The sequence below is a fragment of the Diuraphis noxia genome, unplaced genomic scaffold, assembly GCF_037042655.1.
Source record: "Diuraphis noxia isolate RWA-SAM2 unplaced genomic scaffold, SU_Dnox_SAM2 contig0002, whole genome shotgun sequence".
Taxonomy (NCBI): Eukaryota; Metazoa; Arthropoda; class Insecta; order Hemiptera; family Aphididae; genus Diuraphis; species Diuraphis noxia.
This window is the reverse complement of record NW_028301712.1, coordinates 55599785-55616004: the sequence shown is the minus strand read 5'-3', so window position 1 is coordinate 55616004 and position 16220 is coordinate 55599785. Positions and strand designations below refer to the sequence as shown.

Sequence of the window (16220 nt, the reverse complement as noted above, 5' to 3'; positions counted from 1 at the left end):
TGTCCCTTCGCTCGTAGGCCATTGGCAGGCGTCGGCGTGTATACGCGTTTTAATACATACACACGTGTACAGATGATATATATGTGTGAGTGTGTGTATATGTTGGTAGGAATTTGGTCCCGGTTCCCTAAAGCGAGCGCACTTTAACAACAATTACGTACCATAAACTTTTATACCACATAATATCTACCTATAATCTATATTATATTATATTATGATACATCTTGTTCAGGTCCATCGCCGATTTCACGACGTTTTTCGTTTTATCGAGTTGCCGATATATAACGTGATACAATATTCATACGGGTTTAATTGTTATAAACCGCTTCAACGTCCATAAATACACTTGGCGTAATAATATGATACGATGTAATGGGGTGTGTATACTGGGTGATAATTTTTTAACGTAAGATTTCATTTTTTTTAATAATATTTTGCAAAAATGTAAGTATTGGGTACTCTTGATGGGTTTTTATTTTTTAAAATAATTTATTAGCTATATATTTTTCTTCGCAATCAAATATCACTGTTGCCGATATCGTCATTGTCTGATTATATATTATTTAATATGTCATTTTTATTTATTTATTAATTAATTAATCATTTAAAGTGGTACTGAGCATTTCTGCTTTTCATCATATTTTGAAACATATATATTTATAATTGATTTCTTCCGTTATAGTTTTTGTTTTAAATTTGTGGCCTATAATAACAAGTAATGTAATGACTACAAATTACATGCTAATAGTATGAATTTAAAGAAACATAAAAGTATCATAATGATAAAATCAGTTAAGAGGTTAAAAATGAAGGGTCCTATAAAATATTAGGTTAAGTCAACTGTAATTCTGGGATAATATTGAAAAAAAAGTGTCTAACTTCAAAATAGAAATGTATATTAAAGGAGTTCATAAAAAAATATTCTAGTACAATTAACCAATATCTCTCAGCTCAATAATACCAATTAAAATAACTAATTCAAACGTTGCGCATTCAAATAATATATCAAACATTATAAACTAATGATAGGAAATTGAATCAATATGCAGGAGCAATATAGAGAAAAATAATTTTCAGCTGTAAAAATGCATATTTGCTATTTAAAAAAAAGTTAGCGTGATCAGCATTAAACTTAATTACATAAAAACCAATGGCTTAAATAATGAAAATGTATATTTTTAGAACCTATCGATGAAATGAGATTGTACAATTTTATGTCGAAGTATCGATGAGTGTATCCGATTTCCAATTATCACGGACCTAGGTACTGTTTATAATATATTATACTTGACTACTTGAGTATAAAAAAAGACATTCGATGAGTAATATATTATGATTTTGTTCGTATTAACTTTATTTTATAATACACATCTTCCACTACAAATATTACAACACATATAATTTATAGTATATATAGGTGTCTTATATGACATAACCGGAACGTAATTACGTATCCAATTGAACATTATATAATATAATTATTTTACAATAATTGAATAGGTACCTTGATGTTAAGAATGTACATAGTTTACATATTAAAAAAAAAATTATATATTTATATCCGTACACAATTTTTAATTAACTAATATTTATCAATTTTAACCGCAGTAAATCGTCACCAAAGGAAGAAAAACGGTTATAGAACTTGTGCAGTATAGCAATACATAATATAATAAACGTATTTTTACCTTTAGGCCTTCTTCGTACTAAGGGGTTGAGTGGTTAGACGTATGTTAACGATAACACTGTGATATAATAATATATCATTTATATTAAATATTGTACCAGAGGATAGGATTACAATTTAAAATTGTTCAAATAGGTAGGTATACGTGCAATGTCAATATGTAGAGAAATATGTATATATGTAATTAAGTAATTTTATATTGTACTGTACAGTCTTTACATAAGTATGTATACATAATTCAACACGTAATAAGTCATATATAATTATGAATTATAAATATAATAATAATAATATAAATATTAAATAGGAACTAAACGTCATATAATAACAGATTAATTGTTAAAAAGCGCGTTTTGATAGCCGATTGTGAATATTACAACATTTCATTTGTACATTTATTACTTTTACGATAATATTATACAGCCATAGTTATTAATAAAGTTACATTTTCATAATTTTTTTCAAGTTATACTTTTATGGGGTTTTTGAAAACTTACTTCTTTTATGTACTTATAAATAGTAATGTCACATAAATATATGTATTTATAAACGTAATTGATTCAATGTAATATAGGTACTATACGGCAAACGAATTTACTAGAACTTGCATATATTTTACTAAAATGCCATAAATTGTATTACAGTTAATATAACTAAACTTATTTTATATTCTAATACAATAAGAAATTAAATTTAAAATTTTGTTTTTAATATTTTATCTATATTTTCGGATTTTTTGTGATTGGCATATTAAAATAATTACTTTTTAGTAACATAAATAATGTTGTTTTTTTTTAAATTTAATTAGTTTTTACTCATTTAAAGTTATATAGTCAATTGTTTAATAATATAGTATACCATGTCGTATTTTTCAGTCTCCCACTTAGATCGTTTAATTTGTATTCGATAGTCACAAGTCAAAATACAAATATTTTATATTAACTACTCAAGAATAATATAATATATGCTCTAATTTTAATACATATTTTAAGGAATATATTATTATTAATGAATTTTAAACCAATTAATCATCCATGGTTATTTCATAACAATTATTTTTATATTAAAATCGATTCTAAAAGATCTATACGTGAAAGAACATTATTTAAAAAAATGCTTTTGGGAAAATTAATTTAAATACTTTACTCGGAATACTAGGTACTTCAGATTGCAGACTACAGTAGTACAGTGCCAGTACCGAATACACGACGTCTTGGGCAGGGGTGCGTGACCATGCAGTTGATGTCTACATGATAGATGTACAGACGTTTCACAATCGGATCACAACAGCACACTCGTGCACAATTTCATCTATCACGTACCTATAATCCTTTGAGAAGTAATAATCATAAGAATACACGTGGAGATTGGCAACATAACCTTAAAAAACGTGTTTATACGTCAAAGAGTCAACATAATAAATGTCGCGAGGCCACGCGTCATAATTCACAGCCTCTGGATCATCTGCGTCCGGACATTACACGTTGGAGGACGCGGTCGGTGAGTTGCTGGTGCTGCTCGTCCCACTCAGGTGCATGGTCTCCTGTTGTTGTTGTTGATGTAGGTGGTGCTGTTGCTGGGCCACCGGAAGTAGGCCTTCCCGCTGCCGTTTCTTCTGTTTCATTCGCCGGTTCTGGAACCATATCTTCACCTGGGTCTCGTTGAGCTGCAGCGCAGACGCGATCTCGATCCGCCGTGCCCGGGTGAGATACCGGTTGAAGTGAAACTCCTTCTCCAGCTCAGTTAGCTGCTTGTTGGTGAAGTTGGTGCGGCCGGTGTTGTTCATCAGCATCATCGCCGCGCTGTTGCCGCCGCCGCCGCCGCCGATTGCCTGCGAACGGGTGACGGAAACCGGCGACTGGTTCAACATGTTCTGCAGCAGCTGTTGTTGTTGCTGTTGCTGGCCACTAGCACCTCCGCGGGCCGCGTCCGCCGCCGACATCTGCAGGCCTTGGTGGTGGCCAGCCGCCGACATCATTGACGGTGTGCCGCCGAACGCCACCGACGCCGGGTTGGCCGCCTGCATTTGGTGTTGATGGTATTCGGTTTTCATTACTGAAACAGTAGGTAACACGATAAGCAAATTCAGAATAATTGTAAAGATAGTAATTACTAATTTCTTTCATGAAAAACAGTTGTATTCTGTTGCAAACCGCATGTTTAATGTTGAATAAAAAATGGCATGTATAAGTTTAATCTAACTTTTGTTTACCTTCCTCTTCGAGTAGATTTCGGTACTTAACAATAATAATTAATAATAATGGTAATATATAGCGATAACGCCGATAGCACAAATATATTCTGACAGGGACGTAATTACGGGGAGGGGATAAGGGAGATAGATCCTCCTTATGAGCTGTATTCATATATTGTCTTATACCTACAAATAGTTCACATACAACCTTAAATATTATTATGAAACTAAAACAAAAAAATGTTTAGTTATGTATATATTACCAGGTTATAAATATTTACCCGTTAACGTCTTAACGATAAGCATGATTTGAAAATAAATGGTCTGATTCATTTTAATTCTTATTTATTTTTATAACATTGAGTGCTTTGCCACACGCTGTACTTAATTTAGAATAGATTATAGATAGTAAGTAATCTGATAATGGGAAAAATTACCATTCCATAAACATAATACCTTTAGTAATAAAAATATAACTCCAAGATTTACATTTCGTAAAACGAAAAGCCATATAGGTAGTAGGTACTAAAGGTACAATGAACGCGCGCTGACACAAAGTATCTAAATTAATAATTGCGATTACGTCTAAACACTGCACAGTAGGTACACTAGGTACACACCGTGACACCGTGCCATTCTCCCATAGTCACAGTGTCGGTTATATTCTTATAAGCTAAAACAAATATGGAGCAAAAAAAAAAAGAAAATTACCAACAACTATTAGTATTTTATTTATTTTTTTTTTTTTTTAAGCCTGAACCTGACGTAAGCATTACAATTTTAAATTATTGAAAATACTAAACATCATTAGGCCCAGATTTAAATGTTTTAAAATCGTATACAAAATATTTAAATATATATGACGTAATATGTTGTACACTTATTATAATTAGCATTTCAACTCGCGCTAAAATTGTGCAAAATTAAGTTAACATCAGTAAAAAAATGTATTCAAAATTTAACTGGAGTCATTGAGTTAATTCAATAACTATTATGTCATATTTCTAATTAGAATGACACCACTGCAACGGAAGCTAATATACTATTAAAAGCTATTGGTTCAGAATTTCTTATATCCTTACAAGTTAATAGTAATTAATTTTATAATAAAATATTTTTCCAGTTGGTTTTTTCTTTTTGATTACTATTGTGTAAGTTGCTATAAAAAGAACAAATTGATTTGAGAAAAGCAGTAAGCCTTACTGAAGATATTATAAATGTATTAAAAATTATCAGTTTAAATTGTGATACTAAATTTCACAAATTGTTTTTGCTTGCAAAAGTAAGTATACTAAAGTAAAGTATATTATTATATGAATTTAATTATGTTTATATTTGACATTTGTAATAGGAGATGTCAGTTTAGTAATTATAGATATAGACTTGAGTTTTAAAAGAATATCTAAATGACAAGTAAATTGAGCAAATCCAGATTAGTAATTACTAGTATCATTTAATACATATAAGATACGCTTTAGCATGGTATAGTTATTCAAATTAAAATAAAAACGTAATAACAATATAATAATTTGTTAATTTAAGACACTATAACTAAGACTAAAACTATATAGATTGACTAGATTTTCGGTTGATCTGTGAACTGTGACAGAAATCAAATGGATGGTGGTAAAACACATCATATTGCCAAGTCCAATGTTATAATTTTTTTTTAGTGTATTCCATTTCATTATAACCAATCGGCGCAATTTATCGTTATTTGATGATACCTAATATTTGCAATGATTTCATAATCATACGAATGGTTCTAAATTAATGACATTGTATAAATGCCTCAACTACATATATAGGTTCTTGTAATCCAGTGTTCCATAATCACAGTGAAAATTCTGTTGCATTTGATGAATATTAAGCATATCATTTGATTTGCATACAGGGGCCAAATATATACGAGAATCATCCGGTTGCTGTTTAATACTTTAATGGTTACAGTAGTTGGGTTCCGGAAAAAAAATACCCCATCCCTAAGGTAATCCATAAGGTCCACTACGACATATTATATGCACATTATTAGATCAACAATAATGTGCTTATTACCTGTGCAGATACTACATGTGCATATATACTGAAGCATAGCCTATATAATGTTGAAAACCGTTTGGGAAAGTTTTAAAAGCAATGCCAAATATACTCGTTTATATACTTTGTCCGAAATTCTCTGAATTCATTTTTTCGTTTAAACTTTGTGTCTGCGTTCTTCCCTTAAACTAAATGACCGATGGAGAAACTCTGATAAATCACTTATTTTCGGAGCGCAGACACTAATTCGTACCATCCAGTTAAAAAAGACGGATTTGTCTTGATTCGTTTAAACATAGTTTCCAAATAGGATAGGGAGAGAAAATGCCAGTACAGTTTTCACGTATGTTTAATCATTTCGCTTTTGCTCAGAAAATTCCGTAGATATATTATAGTCTTTCGACCATTTTGTGAAAACGATCATTCCTGCAAGTAACTTAGATGAGAATATTGTTTACTTATATCTGTTTTTGTTACTTTATTTCACATGTCATCACCATTTAAAAGATAGTATTATTTCGTTTAGATACCTACAATACCTACATAGGTAGTACATACGCTAATTATATTATTATAAAGTAATAGGTAGATCAATTTGTAATATTATACAGAGAAATTTATAAAATTATAAGTTTATTGAAATTGCTGTATGTGTATGGTAACGAAAAACCACAAAAGTATTTCATCTTTCAATCGATAATGTAGAAATAAATAAAATCTGACAATTTATTACACAAAACAATTGGTTATGTTTATGTATATCTATCCAAAATATATTTGCTGCTACATTGCTGTGCTTTAATTGTACACCTTTTTATGTAAATAGTTCTAATAAAAGAAAAATTAGGTATTTTTTTTTTTCATCTATATTATTTTACCGGTAAAATGATTTATACCTGTTGATTCAACAGCGTGTGTTAAATGATCATTATGCAATATAAAATATATAAATACACATATTATGTGTTTCTATTATAGTTTTTTGGACGGTCTTGGTGGCAGAAGATACGTTTGATATATCGAATAATATTCAAAATATTCAGCACCAATATCACTTTGACAGGAAATCAATACCGCGTTAGATTATTATAATCTCGGATCAAACGTAAAAGCCAATAGATATCAATGTATCATATAGGTAATATTAAATAATATGATGTATAATTGTATGTGTGTAAAATATATGTTTTTAATTTTTTAGAATAAAACACGCTCGCGCATTACATTACCGGAAACGGATCTCTGCTGTACTCGTGACACTGCTGAGTGAAATGGCGTATAGCCTGAAGCTGTTGTACAATGCAAAATTCAGTACGCATTATGCAGGTACACGTACATGATTTTCACATTATTAAATTGACACTGCAGTTCGTGTAGGTACATCATAAGTATTAAGTAATCATAGTCCATAGTAAAAATGTAAAATTACTAAAATTAAATACAATATGTACCATGCAAGTACATAACGTATAATAGAAATAATATAAATAGCTGGTAATGATGTGGCTGTGATGAAAAATTAGCTTTTATTGTATGTACAAATTTGAAATTACGTTATTTTATAAAATGATAATATAGATTTTCTGGTAGTTCGTTTCTCTCGCTTTCTCATCTACACCGGAGGAAGTGAACGACACGCCCATAATGAAAAACCGTTTATAATAATATATTATTTTAAAGTCAGTGCGTATCAACCTATAACCTTATTGGCTATTACCACAAATTCACACCAAATCTTATTGTATAATTTATTTTTATTCCATTACATTATAGCACAATAAAAACCAAAAAGTTTAACAGTAGGTAAAAATTACTATTTTTCTCCCTAACAAAATATTTTACGTTTTAAATTATTGTAGTAACATAGTATAGACGTATAATATATTAAATTTATTTGTGATAAATTTATAATTTTTATGTAATTAGTAACGTCACTAATGATTATGTGTTTTTGTCCTTTTTGTACCTATATACAAGTGAATGAATATAACTGTACCTACCTATAAATTATAATATGAGTATGTAAATAAAATTAAACACAATATTGCTTTTAATGAGTTATCACTAGCTGATATAACGAACAAAATGCCCAGCCCTAGAAATTTAGTATAGAACCGGTTTTTATACTAAACATTTTGAGTATGGATAGTAATTTTGACAGGCGGATTATACGCATAATTATACTTTTTTTTTTGTTTTTACTGTTTTTGTTATATTATACCACGTTTCGTCGGGTATGGGATGAGAATATGAGACACATCATATTTTACCACGGTGATGATTTATTTATTAATTAACCATAAATTATAACGATTTGTGATCAATAGATATATGTAGGTATCTACCTATTATACTCGTATATTTTTAATTATTTTGTATGATATTATCGTGACGAACTGACGACATTACTTAAGATTGAGTACACTGTAGTACTGTATAACAGTAAACCTGAAATATCTATAATTTATATAAATATATTTTATATATTAGTAAAAAAAAATAATTTTATTAATAGGCTTATACGTATATATTTTAAAACAACTTAGTAAGCTGAGATGGACTGTTAATAAATAAGTAGTGAGAGATTCATTTCATATCATACCATAATAATATTATGTTGTCAACAAAATATTACAGAGTCGTGCAATTAATGGTAGCTTCGTTTATAACTTTGTAATTAGTCTTCAATATAGAATGTAACTGAAGAATATTTCGACGTACCTAATTGAACTAAAAAATATTCGCATAATATAACGTGTTTAAACATATTTTCGTTTTAAGTAGAATAAACACCGTATATATATATAATATTTAGAATATTAAAAAAAAAATGTCATATCTCCCTATACTTATTTCGAGCAACTTCGACTGATGTAGTTTAATATAATATTATGTGTTTACCTGCAATATGATATTACGCTGCAGTATATTTTCGTGTGTGTGTGTGTTTGTTATTAGTTATTAGTTATTACCTATACGACGATGCGCTTTCACGAGGTTCTAAACGAAAATGTCAATTTTTCACGTATTGGAATCGACCGAATCGAATATGCCTTATACATCGTATACATGTATACGATATTCGCGTACACTGTGCGTATACACCGATAACCATAAGTGTCACCGCAACTCCCTCGGGAATCGTATACACGGATTTCCCTGGTATATAATACACATCGCGTACGACGTGTGTACGTATACAAAAGTCAAAAGAAACTGGGAACTGCACACACACAAAGCACACTCTCACACTAACTGCTTGGGGGGATTGTTTTCCTTTAATATCCCTTGTCTGTGATTGATGACTGGGTGGACAGAAACCGAAATGTCCTCGGGGCTAATGCGAGCGCGTGCAGCGGTGTACCACCTATGTCCTATTATATGTATTAAGTATATTATACATTATATAGATGCAGCAACGCGTGAATCTCTGGCCGTAGTATTCTCTGATTACAAGGGAAATAAATCTCGTCGGCGTTATGACACGGAGAGCAAATAACAAGACGTCGAAATGTATCGCAGCTCGTATTGTGCTATACGATAAAAATTTCCGCTATGTAACTACCACTTCTGCAGCAGTGTACAATCTATACAATTATTATTATATGATAATATGTATTACTCACAATTAACACGATGATTTATCGTGTTATATTAATCAATAGATTATTTATGTGTACCTAAAATTACAATATTAATGTATACCGTTCAGAAAGTAAAGGTATAGGTATAAACAATTTGTTGAATGTTGACTACGCTGTTGAAACATATATTGAGTACATAACTAAAGATATTTCGTTCAAACATGATATTATGATGATATCGTAATAATAACAGTGTTATAAATAAAAGATTAGGCTCTGTAATTTCGTGTAGCATGACATATTATACTATAAAAGTTATTAAACAAAATAATATTTAATTTAGTTTCAAATTATCGTGCATATCATACTGCCTAATTTTTTTTTTTAATAGGTATGTATGATAACTATAAATATTTTCAATAAGTATAGCAACAATATTCTCGAAAGCATAACTGAGACGTTTTACTCCCGACACAAATGGAGCAACATATTTAAACGACAAAGCATTCATTTGATTGTTTGTACAATATTTAAATTGAGAACGTATTGAACCTGTGGGATGTTAGTGAAATAATTCTCAGAGGGATACTTTTTTTCTAGATTCTAAGAGAAACGCTAAAAATGTATCGGTTTTCCTTTTTTTATACACTTTGTTTAGATTGTGTTACTGTTTACTGTTTGGATTCAGGTTTACTCTAAACTTTAAATACAGAAATCTTAAACAATTGTATAGAGTTATGTGATATCAGCACAGATTGGAAATTTTTCTTTAACTGATATTTAAGAAATGTAATTTTTTGATTATTTCAATTCTTGGAAGTCAATATGGTTACTTTAAGCATACACAGTAATTACAGAAATAATTCCAAAAAATGGTGAAATCTATTTCAAAAATGGCTTTTTATTGTTTAAACATTTTATGTTATTCAGAAAAGGTCTTATAACTTAAGTCAATTAGCACCTTGGTAGTTTTTAGGGTTCCGTACCTCAAAAGAAAAAAACGGAACCCCTAGGAAAGTGATCCTACTTTGTTGTCCGTCCGTCCGTCCATCCGTCCGTCTGTCAAGACCGTTTTTCTCAGGAACGCGTGGAGGTATCAAACTGAAATTTCTATATGATACTCAGGTCTACTGTCCCTGGAAGCTGTAGAAAAATCAACCTTCTAAGCCAACGCAATCAAAAGATACAGCCATTTAGGCCGCAAATTTCCGCAAATTTTCGAAACTCGCACGGGAATCAAAACCTACAGGGTACTTCCCGTGAACTTAGAATCTTGAAATTTAGTACGAAGTCACGTCTTATAGTACAGATATAGGAAAAGTTACGAAAACCGTAAACTTTTAGTTTCATCATATAAAAGAAAAATATTTTTGAAAAATATTATGTCAACGCAATCGAAAGAAATAATAACAATTTAAGCCGCATATTTTCAAACTCGCGACTACTTGCGAGGGAATCAAAACCTATAGGATACTTCAAGTCGATTTAGAATCTCTAAATTCGGCATGAAGCAATGTTTTATCGCACATATAACAGAAAAATTCCGAAAACCTTAAATTTTTAGTTAGATCACATTTTTTTTTTTTTTCAAATAATTTTAATCCGCATGAACGCGTATTTATGATCCTCCAGCTTTCCATATTTCGATGTTATTAATTTCATTTTGCAATAAAAATACCATAACTATGACTCGATTGTCGTGATGGGTGAACTTTTACTTATATACCTACAGGTATGTACGGAACCCTCGGTGCGCGAGTCCAACTCGCACTTGACCGGTTTTTTTTATTGACTTCAAGAACCCAGCATCTATAGTCATTAGTTATGGTAATTACAGTTATTACAAGTATATTTGTAGAGATAAAAGGTACATTTGAGTTAGGTACAATAATAGTAGTATAACAATATTAGTTATATTTATGGTCATTTTTTTTCATATGACGCGATGTCTGGGAGTAAGCACGAAGACGCTTAGTTCGGACGCCTATTTGGCAGGATTTCTAGTGGATAGTGGACACCCGAAGATTTCTGCCATGCCCCGGCGGGTAGGTACTAATTAAATAAGATTAGAGATTATGTATATTATTATTGAATAAGCAATTTTTAAAGTATTTTTATAATCAGGTATTTTTTAATTATGGAATTATTAAAATTGGTTTTCTACGCTGTTATAAAGTTTTCAATTATTATTTCTAGAAATTTAATTATTTAATTATTTATATAAATAAATTACTAAAGTATTTTTTAATATCTCAAAAATTTCTGTTGGTAAAAATTGATTTTGTATGCGTACAAAATCGAATTAGCAGGCATTAGTCTGAGCCCAAGCATATATTAGGGCTGGAAGTTCTGTCACGTCCCTTATATTCCCCATCATAATACTAAGGGAGAATCCAAAATACAACTATAATTGAAGTTAAAATGGCGGGACTACAAACACAAACGATTGGCATATGTCTGATCGTCTGGACCGAAAATTCCAAATGGAAGTAGGGTGCTGTCAGCCCTTTCAGCCTGCCCCTGCATGAAATATGAATAATATTTTTAGGGTGGAGCATCAAAGAACATTTTTTATCCAAACGAGCACTAACAATATACTAACGGTTTGGGTTTCAGACTTTTAGTATGAATGACGTGTTGGCATATCTCGGCTATATTATCCTGTATGCCTATTATGTTTGAAATATAAAATATTTTTTTAGAGTAGGAGCAAACAACCATTTTTTTATTACCATTGAATTTACAAACGTCTGGCCCCAGCACCCCCAGTTATATTTTGGGGTAAATCGAAGGGAGTGGACCTCAAACAAAATGAAATTAAGTATTCGAACTGGTAGTGCCCGGTGCACGGAGATAACAATAAGCATAGTACAAAATGCGTAGACTAAAATTATACTGCTGTAAATAGAGCTGCAATGGAATAACAAAGCGATCGTGCTATAACCCATATAATATAATAGTAGTATACTATATATATTATAAATGGTAAATTCAAGCTTTTATATATTTTAATAAATATTAAATCGACTAAAATACTGGATTTTATATAATGTCGAAGGGCTTGGAATAAGAACGGTTTTTGTATATAAATTATAAATAATACATTTATATTAGAGAGGAAGGCAATGGGGGAATCGCCCAACATTCCCCTTAACTACGCCATTGAACATCAGCATAATATTGCCCATATAGGTAAGTATAATGTATTATATTTAAATATACAAAAAGTAATAAGTTTTTGGAACTATCTAATCAATATTCATACTGTATTATTCGATGTAAAATGTAGGTACCCGAAAAACCTTCCCGAAATAAAATTTCTGGTATTCCTACCATTACAATGTAAGTGTTTAAGTATACAATATTACAATGTATAATATATATACATATTATTTATTGGTACAAATTATACAAAGCTTATGAATTAATCACTTAAATGAAAAATTAATAATATATAGCCATTTACTAAAGACAATTCTCCTGTCTTCAGATGCAATTTTTTCAATTAATAAATCAATTTTTATTGATTATATTTTAATTTTTTCAATAACTAACAGTTTAAAGTTTGAACCTATAATCTATGCCATTTTTTTTTTTAGTCACATATTATACAAATTATCACACTGATTACTGATATAAGCATATAATTAATCAAGTCATTTTGGAAAGCTAACAAAATATTTGAGGGTACTATGCACCACTCCACACCCTACTTAATTAAGGCTATGTACCTGTACGTTGTTTTTAAACAAAAACTCTACAATATAGTGTGACCTATATACACACATCTACGTGCTTGCTACAACGGTTCGTATTATATTATATTGACCGCCGTTAAGACCGAACAAATTTCGGGACAATCACACGTTACCGAGTCCTATATATATATTGCATTCGTTTAATATTATATATAAGTATAAACTGCATGTATTTTATACGATATGTCTAATATTAACACGGGCGTTAATAACGCGTCAAATTAAAGTTAAGTTGACACACGATACATCACAACCCTTTCGTGGACAGGACGAGGGACATCTGCTGTCTAACACCTACCTACCCACCTCCTCTACACTATTCCCAACCATCGGAGCAACCCCTCGGCGAACGCTTCCGTCAAACAATCAACCGCTTAAGAAACACCACTTTTTCTCGACGCCCACTTGATCTTTCCTTTACTCATTCATTCGTTTCTTTCTGAGCTCGCATGACTATAATATATTGTTTATTCAGGTCTAACAGTAAACCTATGTAATATTATTATTTGCTTTATCACGTTATATTACATAGGTATTAGGTACTTTGTCACCTATTGCATGAATAAAACTATAAAACCACTTTTTGACAATGTCAAAATTGAGATAAATCGAATTGGTTAGTGATTTCGCAATGCACATTATGATCACACTTAAGTATAAATTATTATTAGTCATTACTTATTATCTTTTATCAGTTATAACTTTTGCCAATTTGTTAAATAAATATTTTGGTTACAAGCATGTCAAACATTACCACAATAAAAAAGGAAATTTTCTCACAGAATACTTTGGACTTTGATTTTCATTATTCCATTTATAAATCTTATTTTGAATTTTACAAGTTTATACATGTTTTTAATTCTTAAATTATTTTTATTTTTGGCAATTTTATCAAAAATCGAAATTGAAGCGCAATGTAAAAAGTTGTAAAAGTTTTTCTGGTAAACTGTGTTTTTAGCAAAAAATGAGGTTTGTAATTTTTCGGTTTTGCAATAAAATTAACATAATATAGGAAAGCGTGCGTAGATAGCCTTACAACCCACGCCAGCGCTTTATATTTACTGTAACCACACGCCGCGTCGACTATAAAAACGCGTTATTAAATAATACTAATAAATAGAATACGTCACTCGTTTTCACTTAATTCTCTATACTGCGATTGAATAATACGCAACATAAATGCTAATCAATGCCAAGATTACAAGAATTTTTTTTTAAATTCCAAATAATAATTTTACATTAGAATGATTTGACACGTTCATAATAAATATTCAATATACATGCCTACGAATAAAAAAAAATAGATGAGTCGTCACACTTATACCTACTATAAATACAATCAATATTGAATATATATATTTATAAATATATATTATATAGCCCTAATCATTTATGATTAGTACACCAATTATGTAGATTGTATATTATGTATAATGTATATTATTGTGAAAAAAAATATAACTAAATAAATAATAATGAGTGAATAAAGGTTAAAAATTAATTTTAAAATTAAATAGAAGATGCGTATTGTGACTTACGTTGCACTAATTCTTACGTATATACATATTCTGAGAAAGTGATTTAATTTATTCTTTATGATAATAATATAGTTGTGTGCAAGTATAAGAATATTATTTTGTCATAATTCTTGTAAGTAATCATATTATGTAGGTACTATATTATGTACATAATACATACATATCTATGTACACTCAAATAAAGATTCACACACACATATTTAAGTAAATACTATAAAATGTTTATTTTACCTATTATAAAAATAGCAGAATTATATTATACAAACATTATTCGCGAGGATATACATATAATATATAATTAAGTTATTAAATATTGTTAGGTAATTAGTCTGACTTTAGAGTAAGATAAAGTAGATAATTATCAATTTCAATGTATTAGCGACAACGTGACGTGAGTATAATATATTAATATTATGAGAACCGATAATGTAGGTATAGCAGTGTTCAGCATGAATCACGACGGCACAACCATTTGTACATATTTTATAGCCTCAAAGGTGCGAACAATTGAATTGGCTATAACATAATTTTAAAAAGCCGAATTTCATATTTTTGAACATATTTTTTCGACTATGAATTTATTAAACCGGATTAGATACCGAAATCTGCCTTTAGTCCTTTACATATTTTAATATTTATATATATATATATATATATATATATATATATCACTACTTAGATACATAAATTATTATGTAATCCAATATTTCTGAACTATATATTATACAAACGTGTTAGATGTTTCTTTTACCATACGTCATATTTTTATTTTCGATTGACATACTATATTATTACAAGACTGGATTTCACTAATCGTCCTACTTTATAAGCTAGTAAAGTACATTCAAGGTCATTTATTTACTTTCAGATAAGACGAGAAATGTAGTCTATAATATTAACAATAATTATTTATATAATATATATACCTACGTATATCATATCATCCTATAATTTCAACGCGTGTAATGTTGTATGCACCAACCATTTGATGAGATGAAATATACAACCATTGAAATACGGTATAATAAATTGGGGGTGAGCATGCTCGAGGAATCATTAAAAACATAGAGTTATTATATGTAAAAATGTTTTAATAAATAAACATACAACAGTTTGTACCTATGTGTAGAGTCAGGTGTAAGTTTCCAATTAGAAGATTGCGAAAAAAAAAACTAGTCAATATATACACGTAGTAAATATAGACACTAGATAGACTTGACCTGAACGCGTTTTTAACGTTCTAATTATATAATATTTATTGCGCGTGGTTTATGCGTTTTAGTATTTATATTTAAAAAATAAAATCAACACTGGTTGCGCGCTAGAGATCACTGTTGCTGCAAGTGTAAATATCTGCCAAGTCACTGAAAACTGACAATACCGCGACCACCCGGTACACTGTATATATGCAAGCGTCTGGCC

The 16220-nt window shown here is 29.9% G+C and overlaps 1 protein-coding gene across 1 annotated transcript in view; it reads right to left on the bottom strand.

The window, feature by feature from the left end:
* Nucleotides 1-1176: 1176 nt before the first annotated feature.
* LOC107168455 (uncharacterized) overlaps nt 1177-16220 on the bottom strand; it is a 39996-nt gene continuing 24952 nt past the window's right edge. The window contains exon 3 of the mRNA XM_015517868.2: nt 1177-3742. Within this exon, the coding sequence (XP_015373354.2) occupies nt 3165-3742 (578 nt within the window). The 3' untranslated portion in view covers nt 1177-3164. The remainder of the gene's footprint in view (nt 3743-16220) is intronic.